This window comes from Puma concolor, chromosome A2, assembly GCF_028749965.1.
Source record: "Puma concolor isolate L17-30 chromosome A2, mPumCon1.1.hap2, whole genome shotgun sequence".
NCBI classification, from domain to species: domain Eukaryota; kingdom Metazoa; phylum Chordata; class Mammalia; order Carnivora; family Felidae; genus Puma; species Puma concolor.
In genome coordinates, this window is record NC_141668.1 from 90,787,851 (window position 1) to 90,805,266 (window position 17,416).

General features: G+C 35.5%; 1 protein-coding gene across 1 annotated transcript in view; it reads left to right on the plus strand.

Annotated features, from left to right (window-relative positions):
• The window catches only part of KMT2E (lysine methyltransferase 2E (inactive)), a 100,808-nt gene that overhangs the window by 45,207 nt on the left and 38,185 nt on the right, over positions 1 to 17,416 (plus strand). Inside the window, 3 exon segments of the mRNA XM_086696886.1 lie at positions 9,338 to 9,452; positions 10,734 to 10,963; positions 13,809 to 13,889. Coding sequence (XP_086553012.1) covers positions 9,338 to 9,452; positions 10,734 to 10,963; positions 13,809 to 13,889 — 426 coding nt within the window.

Consider the following 17,416-nt stretch of genomic DNA (forward strand, 5'->3'; position numbering starts at 1 on the left):
ACTTGTCTCTTTTTTGTTAACCCTGCTTTTCCAAAACTCTTTGCGTGATAGTATGTTTTATATATTTTTATCCTATCTTGAATCTAGCAAGGTACCTTAAATACACATAATGAACACCATCATAGAACTACTTGTTGAATTATAGTTTGTATGCTCCTTTGACTGGAAGGTTAATCCACAAAAAAAACTTAGAAAAATTTTTATGACTGGGTTTCATCATAGATGGAAGTGGTGTAGGAATAAATTTTCTGGATGAAGTGGTATGAACAACAGGGTCCTCCTGCATTACTAAGGTTGCTCTTATTTTAATGTCTATAAGACTGCTTTGGAATAGGGGCTGCATAATGGTGTCTTCAGATTCATTCTTTTATATACTGAAAGCATATATTAGTGGTGATAAGATACAAATTTGAGAATACTGTGAGTCGGAAAATGGCAAATGTTTCACTATGGGCAAGGACAGAAATACTAAGATGATTTTTTAACTTGGTATAGTAAACCATGTCAAAAGAATCCAGAAAATGATTGTCATGAGATCATCATCACTCTCTACAGAGTATATTATGCTCATGTCTGGAGTACCCTGCTTTTCTGTCTGCCACATCTTATTGAAGAAATAAATGGATCTGAAGAAAGATGAAGATCACTAGGGCTTAAGGGGCTGTGTTAAAAAGATGATTAATAAGGAGTGCCTGGCTGGCTCAGTTGGTGGAGCATGTGACTCGATCTCAGGGACACAAGTTTGAGCCTCACGTTGAGTGTAGAGAAAAAAAAAAAGATAATAAGATTGAGATCTATGTATCAAGAAACAGGATAGTTCAGTGGACCCATCTATATGGACAGGTACTTAGATAATCACTTAACATTAAAATGTAGAAATTGGAGAGCACCTTGAGACTTTTAAAGAGAGACAATAAATTATTCCTTTGCAAAGGTTTTGAATAAAAGTTCTCTCCAAGGAGCTCACATATAGCTTCTTGGTTTAACGTGTTGGATATTAGGTTGGGTGAACAATGAATCTAATGTATTGTGTCAGATGTTGTTAATATACATTAACCTTACATGTGTATATTAAGTATTCCACAAAATCATGTTGGTTTTTTCATTGACATGCTTAAGCCGAACATACCTATGTATAGCCTCTTAAGAAACTTTCCAACCAGAAACTTTTTAAAGTTATTAATTTAAAAACAAACATTTCAAAAATCCCTGTTGCAATAGAGATTTCCTTGCTTACTTAGCTCTTGTGTCAAAATTATGAATGACTAGAACTAAAATTAAAACATTAATCCCATTCTGTTGTTATATCATTTCCTATTTCTTATTTTGTGGATAGTAAATAACCTTTGTTACAGTAATAGGTCCTGGCCTCCTGGAGCTTAGCATGTTTAAAAAATACAAGGAAGGTAAGTATAGAAAAGGGATATATGTATATTGGTGTGTTAGATTAGTGATGTGTGTGTATGTGTGTGTATATATATATATATATATATATATATATATATATATAGTAGCAGTAAAATGTATTTTGTTTCACTGAATAATGCTCTGAATCCCTGACCTAGAATTTTAAAACCTTATATTTTTTAAAAAACTTATTTTTTAAAAAGCTTATTTATTTTTTGAGAGAGCAAGTGAGCATGAGCAGAGGACGGGGGGCGGGGGGGTGGAGAGAGAGAGCGCGCGCGAGAGAGAATATGAATGAGAATGAGAATATCCCAAGCAGGCTCTGTGCTCACAGTGTAGAACCTGATGCAGGGCTCCATCCCATGAACCTGAGCTTAACTAAGCCACCCAGAAGCCCCTTCAGACCTTATTATATCAATTTTACAGACTCATGATTATACAGATTGCATTTTTTGATATAAAGTTTAGTCTTTTACTCTGTGAAGACGTTAAGAAAATATATTTTAAAAATCTGCTTTATAGAAAGATTACCAAGGAACCATTGTATTTTAAGGCACTTATTTCATTTCTTCTGACTCTGTGTCTCCCTCTGTCTCTGCCCCTCCCCTACTCATGCTCTGTCTCCCTAACATTAAAAACAAAACAAAACATGAAAAGGGGTGCCTGGTTGGCTCAGTCGGTTGAGCATCTGACTTTGGCTCAGGCCATGATCTCACAGTTTGTGAGTCTGAGCCCTGCGTCAGGCTCTGTGCTGACAGCTCGGAGCCTGGAGCCTGCTTCTGATTCTCTGTCTCCCTCTCTTTCTGCCCCTCCCCAGCTCATGCTCTGTCTCCCTCACTCTTTCAAAAATAAATAGGGATTAAAAAAAAAATTTAGAACGCACATATTTCAATATAATTTTAAGACTTAGGGGAGTATACTTTTAGAAGAATAAACTTTGTAGGGACTTTAACATATATTTAGTGCTCAATATTTACTAAATGATTTAAATATCAACAATGTTTTGATACCTTGCAAATTTAGTGATATATTTAAAACAGGTGTAGCTACTAGACCTTGTACTTAAAATCACTGTTGGAAGTTTGAATTATTGTGGAGTTAAGGTTTGAAAATAAAGTTGAAAAGCAACTTAAGACTGAATATTTAGTTACACTTGAGAGACATTTCTGAAGAAATAAGTATTGTTACACATGTGTATAATGCATTATAGTTGAAAAAATGCATTTTCATATCCTATCATTTGAGTTTTATCCATATTGCTAGGAAGAAGGTGAAACAGGCATATTTACCCCACATTACAAATAAAAAGCACAGTTTTAAAAAGGTGACTACTGAACTGTACCCATTGAATGGCCAGCCTTAGACATGTAAGTCCCAACTCCATTTTTAAAATTTTTTTTTAGTTTATTTAAGTAATCTCTGCACCCCATGTGGAGCTCAAACTCACAACTCCAAGATTAAGAGTCTCGTGCTCTTTCTGACTAAGCTATCCAGGCATCCTCCATGTTCTTTTTAATAGAGAAGTCTCCCTGTTAATTTTGCTGTAATTTGGGAGAAAAAAATAATAAATGCATGTAAATAATATGGTTGATAGCATACAAAAGTATTACATGAAAAGTAATAAATTAACGGTATGGTAAATAAGTAGTAATAGGGATCCATAGGATTTATAAAAATTGTGATGAGTTGAAGCAGTTAGGAAAGTGCTCCTTGAGCATTTGAAGTAATAAGCCTTGAGAAATGTGTTGAAATCAAGAAGTAAGGGTTGAGATTCCACAGAAGAGGCTTAGAAATAGAATTGCCTAGGTCTATGCCCATTCCACCTTGAACGTGCCTGATCTCGCCTGATCTTGGAAGCTAAGCAGGGTTGGGTCTGGTTAGTACTTGGATGGGAGAAATCAAAATGTCCAGGATATCTTCCTGAGTTGGGAGGAAAGGAGATAGTGTATCATTCTTACAGGTATCTATTGTGTAAAGGATATTCAATGTAAAATAAGAAGCTTGGGAGCTTAAAAAAATTTTTTAATAAGGAAATAGAAAAATATATACAACAGTAGGGAGAACAGTATAATAATCCCAAGTGGCCATTAGGCCATTACTCAGCTTCATCAGTATTTAGCATTTTGCCAGTCTTATTTCATCTGTCTTACAGTATTACTTAAGTATTTTAAAGCAAATTCTCCCATCATTTTACCTATATATTCTTCAGTATAATCACTTTACAGATAAAGATTTTTTTAACCACAATACTGTTATCGCATATGACAAAATTAATTTTTTTTTTTTTTTTTTTGAGAGAAAGAGTGTGAGTTTGGGAGGGGCAGAGACTCTTAAGCGGGCTCCACACTCAGTGTGGGATCTGACACAGAGCTCAGTCTCACAACCCTGAGATCATACTTGAGCTAAAATCAAGAGTGAGATGCCCCAACACTTTTTTAATATAAAATACCCAATTTATCTTCAAATTTCCCTTACTTGTCTCAAAAATGTCTTTTTGTGATTGGTGTGTTCAAATTGGCATCCAGACAAGATCCACACATTGTTTTTGATTGAAGTATCTTTGAATCTCTTTTTCAAGGTTCTGAGGCAACCTTTAAAATTTTTTTGCCCTCATACCATATACTATTGAAGAAACTGAGTCATTCGGTATATAGAAGTTTGAACATTATGAATTTGGCCTATTGTTTCTTTTTTTGCTGTCATGTATTATTCTACTTAACCCCATATTTTTTTTTCTATTTTTTTTTTTTTTTCATTTTTATTTTTGAGGAGACAGTGTGAGCAGGGGAGGGGTAGAGAGAGAGGGAGACACAGAATCTGCAGCAGACTCCAGGCTCTGAGCTGTCAGCACAGAGCCCAATGCAGGGCTTGAACTCATGAACGGTGAGATTATGACCTAAGCTGAAGTCGGACACATAACTGACTGAGCCATCCAGGTGTCCCTAACCCCGTATTTCTATAAACAGTATTTAGATCTAGAGATGTGATTAGCTTCAGATTTTTTTTTCCCCATTCTCATTTTCCTTCTGTTTTCTTTTCAGCATGATCCTTCATATGTGAGACTTTGTACTTTCTGTTGCATTTTATTAGGCACATAAAACTTGGTTGTCTAACTTTCAGTAATGATAAAAAGGATCAACAGGTTCAGGTATTGTTAGCCTTACCTGTTCATCAGGTTCCAACCTTTCAAGGTTTTAGCATCCATGGGTATCTGTTGCCTAAATTCATTATCTCTAGAGGGTTGAAAATTCATGGTTTTTCTAATTCGATCATTCCTTCTGCATTCATTAGCTATTAGGGAACTTTCAAAAGAAGCAGTTAGTAATCTGAGTATTGGCTTAGTTAACAAGAGAGCATATTTCTTAATTCAGTGTTAGAGCCAAGTTGTATATTAGAAACTCTTTATGCATTTCACATCCTCAATTTGTGGGAAACAGAATTCAGAGTTTTGAAAAAGTGAGTTCATCTGCAAATTCTGTTTTGATCATTTGACCATACCTTACTGCTCATATATTATGAATACTTTAATTACATGTTGTTTTTTAACATTTTGAATTATCAGGCTAGACGATGATTATCTTTTGGGAAGTTTCCCATGGATAGAGATTATCTTTTTGACAATGGTCATTGTTTCAGTGATTTAAGAACATACACAAAAACCACGTCTGAATGAGTACAAATAATTTTCATACTTTTTAAAAAGTGACATCAAAATTATGTAAGTGAAATCTCATCTGTTTGTGGGATAAACACAGCACCATGGTTTATGTTTGGATATGTAATTATTTATAGAAAATACTGTGCTAATGTAGTTTCTTTATGATAAATGTTATACCTTTACTTTGGTATTTGTGTGTGTGTGTGTGTGGGAGAGACACACACACACAAATTTGTTATTGTGTTTATTATCCCTTTAGCCCTGCCATTAAAAGTTTATTAAGGCTTTATGATAATGTTCCAGAAGATTTTGAGGAAAACTCCTATGACTTCAGTGTAGTGATTTTTGTTACTATGAGTTCCTGCCAAGGTGCTCTCCATATGTAAATACAGTAGATTTGCATGGATTTAATCTTTTTTTTTTTAAGTAGGCTGCATGCCCAGCGTGGGGCTTGAACTCATGACCCTGAGATCAAGAGTCAGATGCTCTTCTGAGTCAGCCAGGCTCCTCTAATTAATCATTTTGTGATTGGATATTTAAATGACTTCTCCTCTTATATATAGCTTTATGAATAGTATTACAGTAAATATCTCAAATCTACAAGTCTTAGTGGGAATTTCTTTCTTAGGATAAATTCCCCAAAATGGGTTTACTGGATCAAAGGATGCTTGACTTTTGGTATTTGTCACAAAGTTGTTTTCATGTTTACTATGTTGTGGAAATGCAGAGCTTTGAGGATATTTAGCACCATGGTACTTTTAAGGAATATTTCTAAGTATATATGTTGTGTTTTTTTTTTTTTTTAATGTTCTCTTATAGTTCAGGAAAATCCTTAAAATAGGTCAACCAAATTTTTTATTTATTTTTATTATTTTATTTTTTTTAACGTTTATTTTTGAGACAGAGAGAGACAAAGTATGAACGGGGGAGGGTCAGAGAGAGGGAGACACAGAATCTGAAACAGGCTCCAGGCTCTGAGCTGTCAGCACAGAGCCCGACGCAGGGCTTGAACTCACGGACCACGAGATCATGACCTGAGCCGAAGTTGGCCGCTTAACCAACTGAGCCACGCAGGCGCCCCCAAATTTTTTAAAAAGTAACTGTTAGCTTCTTTTTAAAATTACTTTTAGTATAAGCAGCATTAGAAATGAGGATCTTGATGAAGAATTTCTGCTTTCTATCAAAAAGAATGAAATCTTGCCATTTGCAACCACTTGAATGGAACAAGAGGGTATTATGCTAAGCAAAAGTAGAGAAAGATAAATATATGAATTCACCCATATGAGGATTTTAAGATACAAAACAGGTGAACATAAGGGAAGGGAAGCAAAAGTAATATAAAAACAGGGAGGGGGACAAAACAGAAGAGACTCTTAAATATGGAGAACCAACAGAGGGTTGCTGGAGGGGTGGTGGGAGAGGGGGATGGGCTACAAGGGTAAGGGCATTAAGGAATCCACGCCTGAAATCATTGTTGCACCATATGGTAACTAATTTGGATGTAAATTAAAAAATAATTATTAATACAAAAATTGCCAAATGATCATTGCCAGTAATCACTGCTGCAGCTTCAATTTGAATCCTGAAATTATGCATTTGTGACTTGCTTACATGCTTGAACTTACCTGCTTTTGTGCTGAAAGTTTTTTTTTTTATGCTTAACCATTAACTGCTCCAAAATAGCAAAGTTTTTACTATGCTCTTTAGCAGTATGGTCAGAGTTTACTCTAAATCTTTAAGTGGGAGTCTTTCTATTTTGGCCACAATATGTGCATATTACCTTAATAACAGTATTATAGATCAGGAGTTGCCAAAACTCCACTTTTTCCTTTCATGTAAGTTTTAAAGATTTTTTAAAGCAATTGATTTTGTAGAGCAGTCGAAGGCAGTTTGCTAATATCTATCCATTTTACATGCATTTACCCTTTTGTTGAGCATTTCTGTCTCCAGGTATGCATGCTGTAAATACTACCATGTATTTAGAGAGGATATATTGAAGGGTGTACAAGTGCAGTGATACCTTTAACAGTGAAAAATAGAAATAAATGTCCCCTGGGGCGCCTGGGTAGCTCAATCAGTTGAGCATCTTGATTTTGGCTCAGGTTATGATCCCAGGGTCTTGGATTGAACCCCATGTCAGGCTCCCCACTGAGCGTGGAGCCTGCTTAAGGTATTCTCTCTCTCTCTCTCTCTCTCTCTCTCTCTCTCTGCCCTTCTCTCTCTCTCTCTCTCTCTAAAATAAAAAATAAGTTTAAAAAAACCCCAAATATCCACAAATAGGGAAATTGTTAAATAAACCATATACATTTATATAATGAAGTAAGCAGTTATTACCAAAAATAGGGTAGATACACATTGACACTGAAAGATGGACAAAGCAAATTGTGAAAAAACAAACAGTATATTAGAAACAATTTAGAGGGAGATACATGGCATCCTAAGGTTTGTGTTTGAGGTTTTAAGTTTGAAGGTTTGAGGTTCGAAGACATGGTCTTTCACTTTCTTATGTACTTATATATTTAAGTTTTATGCAATGAGAATGTGTTGATTTTAAATTTAAAAGACGTTTCTTTTTTAAAAGAAGGAGGAAATTTTTAAAATAACACCATAGACATTAGATGAGTATTGATTTTCAAAGTATTCGGAACATTTTGGAGGCTCTTCTTCTGTAATTTCCTCCAGAACCGTGGAACAACCTCAGTTTGTGCCTCCTTCTCTACAGTTCTAGAATCCTGGATCTCACAGCAGCAGCCACTTAGAGCTAAATTGAGACTTTGTGCAGGGGAGTGAGTTGGGGGTGGGTGGGAAGAGTATGTCAAGAAGCTGTCAACTATAGAAATAAGACAACTAGAGTGTAACTGCATTAAGAAGTCTTTAAACCATGAAGAGTGCAAACAGTACTAACTGCTAAGGGCAAGTTTTGGATAAGAGGTAGGATAAGGGGTATCATGAAAAAATCATCTCAAATGGTGGCCACGGTAAGAATAAAGGCACAGAAACAAATCATGTTTTGTGTGTGCCAGGGAGAAATTAATTTCATTGTGAATTAGCCTCAGGAGTAGTTTCACTGCTACATTGATCAATAAATAGGTATTACCAGGAATAAGGTTCAGGAGGATTGATATGAGTAAAGAAGTTGGCAAAGTGATATATGTAAAATGCTAGGCCAGAGAGCTCACAGGTCAATCACAGTGCGTGAGTTGTTAGTCTCAGTTGTATCAGTTGTTGGTCAGGTTATCGTCACTTAACCATTATGGACCAGAACTGCTGATCTTACTCTACCACAGGTTGCTGCTTCTATTTTTTCATAAGTAAATCTTGGTTCATTGTGAGGTTTCTTATTTCTTAACTTTACTGATACTTTCCAAGGCTTCATTACATCTTGGCACACTAACACATACATACAGTTTTGAACATTGAAATGTATCTTTCACATTCACATTCGGGGCCACATGGATTCATTGTGTTCTTGGTTCTGTTTAAATTATTTCTGCTACTTTTCTCCACCCCTGTGCCTAGTGTCCCTGGTGCCATTGAGTATTCAAATAATGTTTACTCTCTGATAACCTTTTTAATTTTTGTTTATTTTTGAGAGAGAGAGAGAGAGAGACAGAGTGAGAACGGGGGAGGGGCAGAGAGAGAGGGAGACACAGAATTTGAAGCAGGCTCCAGGCTATGAGCTGTCAGCACAGAGCCCAATGTGGGGCTCAAACCCACGAACTGTGAGATCATGACCCAAGCCAAAGTGGGATCCTTAACCACCTGAGCCACCCAGGTGCCCCTCTGATAATTTTTTTTTTTTTTTTAATGATAGGGAAACTATTTGAATTTGGGAGGTGAGACATTTATGTATTTATGTATTTAGGATTATTTAAAAAATTTTTTTAATGTTTATTTATTTTTGGAGAGAGAGAGAGCATGAGCAGGGGAGGGACAGAGAGAGAGGGAGACACAGAATCTGAAGCAGGCTCCAGGCTCTGAGCTGTCAGCACAGAGCCAGACGCGGGGCTCAACCTCACAGACATAGAGATCATGACCTGAGCCGAAGTCAGACGCTCAACCAACTGAGCCACTCAGGCGCCCGGAGACATTGATTTTTTTAAAAAGTCTGGTTAAGATACAGAACCTAGATAGGATATATCTTATCCACAGGTGTCTGCCTACTATAAAAAGACATTTGTATAGCAATAAAATAAATGCTTATAATTTTAAATTGATTGAACAGAACAAAAATGAATGGAATTCTCTTTGATGCAACTTTTCCCCCACCAGACCAGAATCCGTAGAAGCTAGCCCTGTGGTAGTTGAGAAATCCAACAGTTATCCCCACCAGTTGTATACCAGCAGCTCGCATCATTCACACAGTTACATCGGTTTGCCCTATGCGGTAAGTGTCAAATGTTTCTCTGGAAGGGTATTTTTTATACCTAGAGACTGAAAGTAGATGTTTGTAGTAATTGTGCCTAAAAAGAAAACATTTAAAAATCCGTACTTATATTATCTAAATAATTAGGTATATAATTTATAGTTTAATTTTTTATTGCTCTAACTATATTTATTCAAAGGATTAAAATTCTATCAGAGGTATTCCCTAGAAGTTTTGCTATTACTATTATTATTATTATTTTGTATTTTATACTATTAATAGTGTGGTATTCTAATTCTTTACCTCCTCTATAAAAAAGCCAGAGATAGAACTGTATTGTATTACCTACTGTTGGTTCTAACTTATATAATAATTTTATTGTAAATTATATAATTACCATTTTTTGAGCACTTATGTGCCAGGCTTTGTGCTAAACTTTTTTTTTTTTTTTTTTTTTTTGCATGCTCATAGTGAGGGAGGGACAGAGAGAGAAAGGGAGGGAGAGAATCCCAAGCAGGCTCTGCACTGTCAGCACAGAACCATGAGATTATGACCTGAGTTGAGATCAAGAGTCAGATGCTTGAACGACTGAGCCACCCAGGTCCCCCTGTGCTAAACATTTTTACATATATTATCTCATTTGATCTTCAAAACCAACCTCATGAGATGGGCATAATTTTCATCCCCATTTCATAGCTGAGAAAATGAGGCTTACCTAAAGTAACTTGTTCAGTGTTGCATAGCTAATAAGAGGCAGAGGTTACATTGAAACATTTGAAGAACTGGACATATTCGTGATATTATCCAGATACAATTGTGAGGGATTTTTGCCACTGGGACCAGCATAAAAACCAATTCCTAAAAAATCTTCTGTTATATACTTAATAATGATAATAAGTCTTTTGTGGTTGTTTTTGTTATTCTTGAGCCTCCACATTCCACATTCCTGAGGTTTTTTTTTTTTTTTTTTTTTACCCTTCACGTTGTGTGCCTGCCTCTATCTTGAAGGTGGAGCTCTATGTCCATAGGACTGTGAGGATGTCTTTTGATTAGGGAGGTGAGGGCATGGAGTTTAAGGGAAGTCATTGTGCAGGTGACTGAGGTAGACTGACATTTTCACTTACTAGTATGGTTTAATTTATAGCTTTACCAAGTTGTTATTTTAAAGGTATTAAGGAAGAAATAGGCCAACTTCATATTTCTTGAATATTCAAATTAAGGACGGAATTTTATTTTAGTTACTTAGTTTATATTGTTGCTGAAATTATATATATTGTGCTGTATTTGTGTTCATTTATCCAGGACCATAATTATGGTGCTCGTCCTCCTCCAACACCTCCGGCTTCCCCTCCTCCATCAGTTCTTATTAGCAAAAATGAAGTAGGCATATTTACCACTCCTAACTTTGATGAAACTTCCAGTGCTACTACAATCAGCACATCTGAGGATGGAAGTTATGGTACTGATGTAACCAGGTGCATATGTGGTTTTACACATGATGATGGATACATGATCTGTTGTGACAAATGCAGGTAAAATATTTTACACCATTAGTTTACTTTTCTTGAATGCTGCTAACCTTTGATTGTTAACCGTGGAAAAGATAAAGTCACTTTTGAAGGAATTAATGAATGTGGTTTTTAAGTGAGACTTCTGCTGTTATCAGTGCAGTTTATTTTGTTCCTAGAAAAAGCCCCTATGGGAAAGAAGCTCTCTTAGAGTTTATCAGAAATCATTGTTAATTGCATAATAGGCATTCAGTTCTGAACTTTATTCATGTAGGATCACATCTCTGTTTTTGCTCATTCAGTAATAATACAACTACATACAGTGGTAGACAAGATAGAAAAATGAGCCCTGCGAATTTCCTTTGGAGTTATTTGTGCTGTGTAGTCACTGTGATTTTCCAGTTTGGGGGAATTATACATTTTGATTGATGTTTGTTTGACTTGACTCTCTCACCTCCTTTTGACTTGAACCTTGCAGCACTCTGGAGTCTCCTTGAACCAGAACCACAGTCTCCCCTCCCCCAACCCTGGTTCAACCACCAAGAAAGGCCTCCTCCCCTAGAGAAGGTGTGATTGGGACAGAAAGTGGGGTTTTATTTTTGTTTTTGTTTTTTTGGGGGGTGAGGGAGTTGGGGAGGATGGAGAGGGAATAGGATTTCAGCCTGAAAGTTACTGAGTCCGTCCCCTGCACAGAGTGGGAAGCAGAGTATTTAAGCAGTGCACTGTAGTGGGTAAGAAAGTTTGGTAGCTTTACACAATTTCCTGGGTCATATCTTTATGGCATAGCTTCATTATTTGATTTGAAATAGTATAGTGTATACCCATATTTGAACGTGAGTGTAAAAATACATCTTAGAGCCAAATATAAATTACTTTGCATTATTTGTAATATTGTTCTCATTTATTAGGTGGTTAGGAGTTGGATGTTATTGATATAAACATGCATGTAGGGTTATATTTTAAAAAGATGATTTACCTTTGCCAAAAGGGGGGAAGATTAGTCTTAATTTGGAAGGTGAAATTTGATATTTTTATGTAAAAATGTGAAGTTTTGAGTAAATTTTTATAAAAATATATTGTGATATCTTTTCACATTTAAAAATAAATACTCATTATCTGTGACATATCATTACTATGAACAATCACTTCAGTAAATTTACTCAGGAGGTAAATTAAAAAAACTAAAAAAATATCTTCAGTGATAAATTCTTTTCTTTATTATTTTTTAAATAACTACCTGATAGAAAATCTCAGTTCATATTTTAACTGATCACATAATATAGCTTTCTCTTAGCTGATCTTGTCTAATGTGATAAATTACATACATTTGGCAGCGTTTCCATTTTAATGCATAATATGAATATTGTTTTCTTTCTATTTAATTACAGTGATCTAGATATAATACAGAATTATCTCTGTTAGAAAATAGTGAAATAGTCCTTAGGATTTATACTATCTACAAATTCTTAAAGGACCAGTTCACAGTTTTTGGATTGTTCAAAGTGTTTGCTTCTCAGCAACTGCTGTTATGAATCTATTTTTTGTGGTTTTATTTTTCTACTGCTTAATCTGTAAAATATTGTACAACTTAATGTTTTTTCCTTTCTTCTTGTTCTGTATTGCCTCTGTGTATTTCCATGTACCTACTGCCTATAATCTCCTCTTTCAAGTTTGGCATCTAGATCCCTGATCATTTATTCATTTTCTAGTTTGGTTTCTTCTGTTTTCTGCATGACATTACTACTTACCACCCAAATTTAATTTAGTTTGTTATTCTAGCCCTCCTGTCTGGTGTTCTGCTTTTCTCACTTTTCTTCCCACATCTTTGATATATATTCCATTACCTTCCACTTTCTACCACTTCTTTTCCCAACATCCTCAGTTAAGTGAAGAACAATACAATAGCAGGTAAATCAGTAGGGATATATTAGAAGTTGCTGAATATTATGTAAAAAGTAATTAAGACTATTTTTAGGAACAGGTGTGTGTGTGTGTGTGTGTGTGTGTGTGTACATGCACACATATATATATATCTGGACCAATTAAAATCTTGGCAACAAAATAATAGTAATAAATTGAAAAGTTGCCTCATGCTGGTCCATGTATTCCATAAGAATAATTTGAGGACAGGATAGGTTTAATCCCTACCCTCATAGAATATATCTTGGATTCTTTATATCTTCCCTGCCACGTTCTAGTTCTGTCCTTTAACGCAAGTTTGGAATGTTGGAAAACCCTCTTAATTGTTTTTTCTACTTTCATTTTCTTCTTTGAATTCAGACACTTTATATCATCAAAACACATCTAGTTTTACATGTTGCTAGTTGGAGGAAATCTACACATATCCTGATGTTCCAACGCCTATATAATCTGACTGTATCATACTAACCCAATTCTACCTCCTCTGTATTTCTCAAAATGAAAATTCCCCTTCATATAGTTTAACTGTCTTCTGTCCATTGCTCGTCATATCTGTCTACTTGAGAAAAAACTGCTATGATGGTATCTTTTCTTCCTAACTCTCAAATGAGGTTTTATTCAAGTCCATCATTCTCCAGGGTGCTTTTCCCCATTAACTTCAAGGAGTGTGGACATCTTTACTTTGTGACTTTTGATAATATTTGTAATGTATACCTTTCACATTTTAAAGTTACATTTGCTTCAGAAATATCTATATATCTATATTTTGTCCTCTTTGCATCTCAAAGTTTTATCTCCCCAAGGACATATTTCTGTGAATTCCTCACAGCACCTTTTACAGTGTTAAACACAAAGTGGACACTTACTAAGTGATAGTCAAATAAAATATCAGGTCTTAATTTATGGATGATTCTATGAATATTTTATATTTTGCTTTTTTTTTTTTAAGCGTTTGGCAACATATTGACTGCATGGGGATTGACAGGCAGCATATTCCTGATACATACTTATGTGAACGTTGTCAGCCTAGGTAAGTTGTACATACTTATAAGATTGCCAGTAAATACACTGAAATAATCTTTAGTTATTAGAAGTTTATGTATGAATTCTGGATTAAACAATTAATGGATTACTATGTTTCATCAATTCTAAGATATACTTTTAATTTTCATATTTATTTTATTTTATTTTTTTGTATTTTGACATCTCTAAAATCAGGAAGAATGTTTTCATTGATAATATGTCATGGTTTACTTTGTAGCATTTTTATTTTACTTTATCAATAATGCATAAGATAATAGCACATCTTTTAAGTGATGGCATTTTTTTTCACTGAAATGCACTATGTTCAACAGTTACTAGAAGAACATTTCCTTAGCTTATAAAGAATTTTGTAGGTCTATACAATCATTCCATCACCCTGCTTCAACAATTTTCAACAATCTTTTTCATTTATACTGTCATGTGTTTCTTTTCTCCTTCACATATTTTAATGCAAATCCCAGATATATTTCATTCATATATATCTGTGTGTATTTCAGTATACAGTACACTAAAACCTTGGATTGCAAGTAACTTGTTATGTGAGTATTGTGCAAGACAAGTGAACATTTATTTCTAATAAATTTTAACTGGATAAACGAGTGATGTCTTGCAATGTGAGTAGTACATGATGTTGTATGTCACATGATCACAACTGAGCCAGTGGTTCTTGAAATTCCTTTTGATATACAAGATCTCTGGATTACAAGCATGTTTCCAGAACGAATTGTGCTCACAAACCAAGGTTTTACTATATATGTATATGTATTTATTTATTTTTTTTTATTTTTTTTTTTCAACGTTTATTTATTTTTGGGACAGAGAGAGACAGAGCATGAACGGGCGAGGGGCAGAGAGAGAGGGAGACACAGAATCTGAAACAGGCTCCAGGCTCTGAGCCATCAGCCCAGAGCCCAACGCGGGGCTCGAACTCACGGACCGCGAGATCGTGACCTGGCTGAAGTCGGACGCTTAACCGACTGCGCCACCCAGGCGCCCCTATGTATATGTATTTAAACATGCATATACATGTATAAATATATACACATTTAAATACATATATAATTATGTATATTTATTAAATATATGTATAATTTGTAAAAGAATTAAAAAAAACCAAAACCATTATTGTATATGCAACAAAATGTATTATCATCCAGTCGCTGTTAGAATATTGATTGGTTAATATACATCTATTCAGTCTCTAGTCATCTAAACCTCCTTTCATTATTCCCCTAACTTTGGCCTCTCCTTTGCAGTGTGTTTCTTTAAGGAACTGAATTGATTATCCCGATTTGTTTGCTAATTGCATTATCATGCTATAACAAGTTACTCTGTCCTTTGTATTTCTGTAAGTAAGTGTGTGATCAGATTATAGGTTCAGTTTTTGTTGTTAAAGTTTATTTATTTTGAGAGAGATAGCAAGCGCCCAGAAAGAGCATGAGCAGGGGTGGGGAATTGGGGGTAGGGGGCAGAGAGAGAAGAAGAGAGAATCCCAAACAGGCTCCATGCTGACAGTGTAGGGCTTTGAAACTATGATGTGGAGCTTGAACCCATGAATCATGAGATCATGACCTAAGCTGAAATCAAGAATTGGATGCTTAACTGACTTAGCCACCTAGGCACTGGTCAATTTTTTTTTTTTTGGTAAGAATATTGTAAGAATATTTCATAGACTGCTTCATCAGGTGACACATCATATCTGGTTGTCTCTACGATAGGACCTATTGGTAGTCATTATTTAGACCCATTAATTTATTAGGGGTTGCAAGTTAGGGCCATGTTAATATATTTTTTTTTAATGCTTTTTTAATTTTTGGAAGAGCGTGCGTGAGTGGGGGAACGACAGAGAGAGAGTGAGAAACAGACTCCAAAGCAGGCTCTAGGCTCTGAGCTGTCAGCACAGAGCCCAATGCAGGGCTCGAACTCATGAACTCCATGTGAGATCATGATCTGAGCCGAAGTCAGATGCTTAACTGACTGAGCCACCTAAGTGCCCCAATGCTATGTTAATCTTATTGCTTATGACTTATTAGCTCAAATATGTCTATAGAAACAAACTTTCCCATATTAACTGTTTAGTTCTTTTAAGGTATACAGTTGACCCTTGAACAGCGTAGTTATGGTCTGTGCAAGTCCACTTATATTTGGGTTTTTTTGATATAGTACTGTAAGTTTATTTTTTATGACTTTGTTTTTTTATTTTTTCAAAATGTTTACTTTTGAGAGAGAAAGAGAAAGAGAGAGAGCACAAGTGGGGAAGGGGCAGAGAGAGAGGGAGACATGAAATCCGAAGTAGGCTCCAGGCTCTGCACTGTCAGCACAGAGCCTGACGCGGGGCTCAGAGTCATGAACCATGAGATCATAACCTGAGCCAAAGTTAGATGCTTAACTGACTAAGTCACCTAGATGCTCCTTTTTATGACTTTCTTAATTATGTTTTTCTGTGGCTCACTAATACATATGCTCACTAACACATAATACATATGCATACATGTATTCACTAATACGTATGGATACCAAATATGTGTTAATCAACTGTTTATGTTATCAGTAGGCTTACAGTTTTAATTTTTTGGAAAGTCAAAAGTTATATGTGAATTTTTGGCTGCAAGTGTCATTATGAACTCAAGTATTTAAACATAATGGATGTCAGTCTGCTGCAGTTATTATTCGTATTGATATTTAAATTTTGTCTAGTTTTCGTCGGTGGAAACTTGACAGCTTGACTCTTGAGCCCTTTTGACAGTATCCTAGTGGTACTTGATAAGTGTTCGTGCTGTCTGGCATAACAAGATGTCTCGAGTTTGTATTATACTTCTGTGCCCCTGAGGATTGGTTTTCAGGACTAGAATCTGAGCTAGCATGCTCTTTCTACTGGATTGGTTACTGTTCCTAGGTCTTTTTGGCAGACAAAGCTAGGAAATATGTTTTGTGTGTTTATTTTTAAGATAAAATACATGAGTTTATGCAGATAATTGCAGTTTAAATTTAGGAATACAAGGTTTTCATCTAGTCTTTTCTATATACTGTTTATATCTCCTTTGATCTTCATTCTCAACAACAGACAGTAACATAATTAGAATTTTACCAGTTTACTCAGTTGCTTTATTTCATAGAAAAATGCAAGAATCTCAGAGTAACAATACCAACGACTAGCACCAACAATATGATTATGTAAAGGTTTATTTTTATTTATTTATTAAAAAAATTTTTTTAATGTTTTTATTTATTTTTGAGACAGAAGGAGACAGAACATGAGCAGGAGGTGGGCAGAGAGAGAGGGAGACACAGAATCTGAAGCAGGCTCCAGGCTCTGAGCAGTCAGCTCAGAGCCTGACACGGGGCTCAGACTCACAGACCGTGAGATCATGACCTGAGCCGAAGTCGGACGCCCAACTGACTGAGCCGCCCAGGCGCCCCTATTTATTTATTTTTAAAGTAATTTCTACACCCAACTTAGGGCTTGGACTCATGACCCTGAGATGAAGAGTCGCATGCTCTACTGACCGAGCC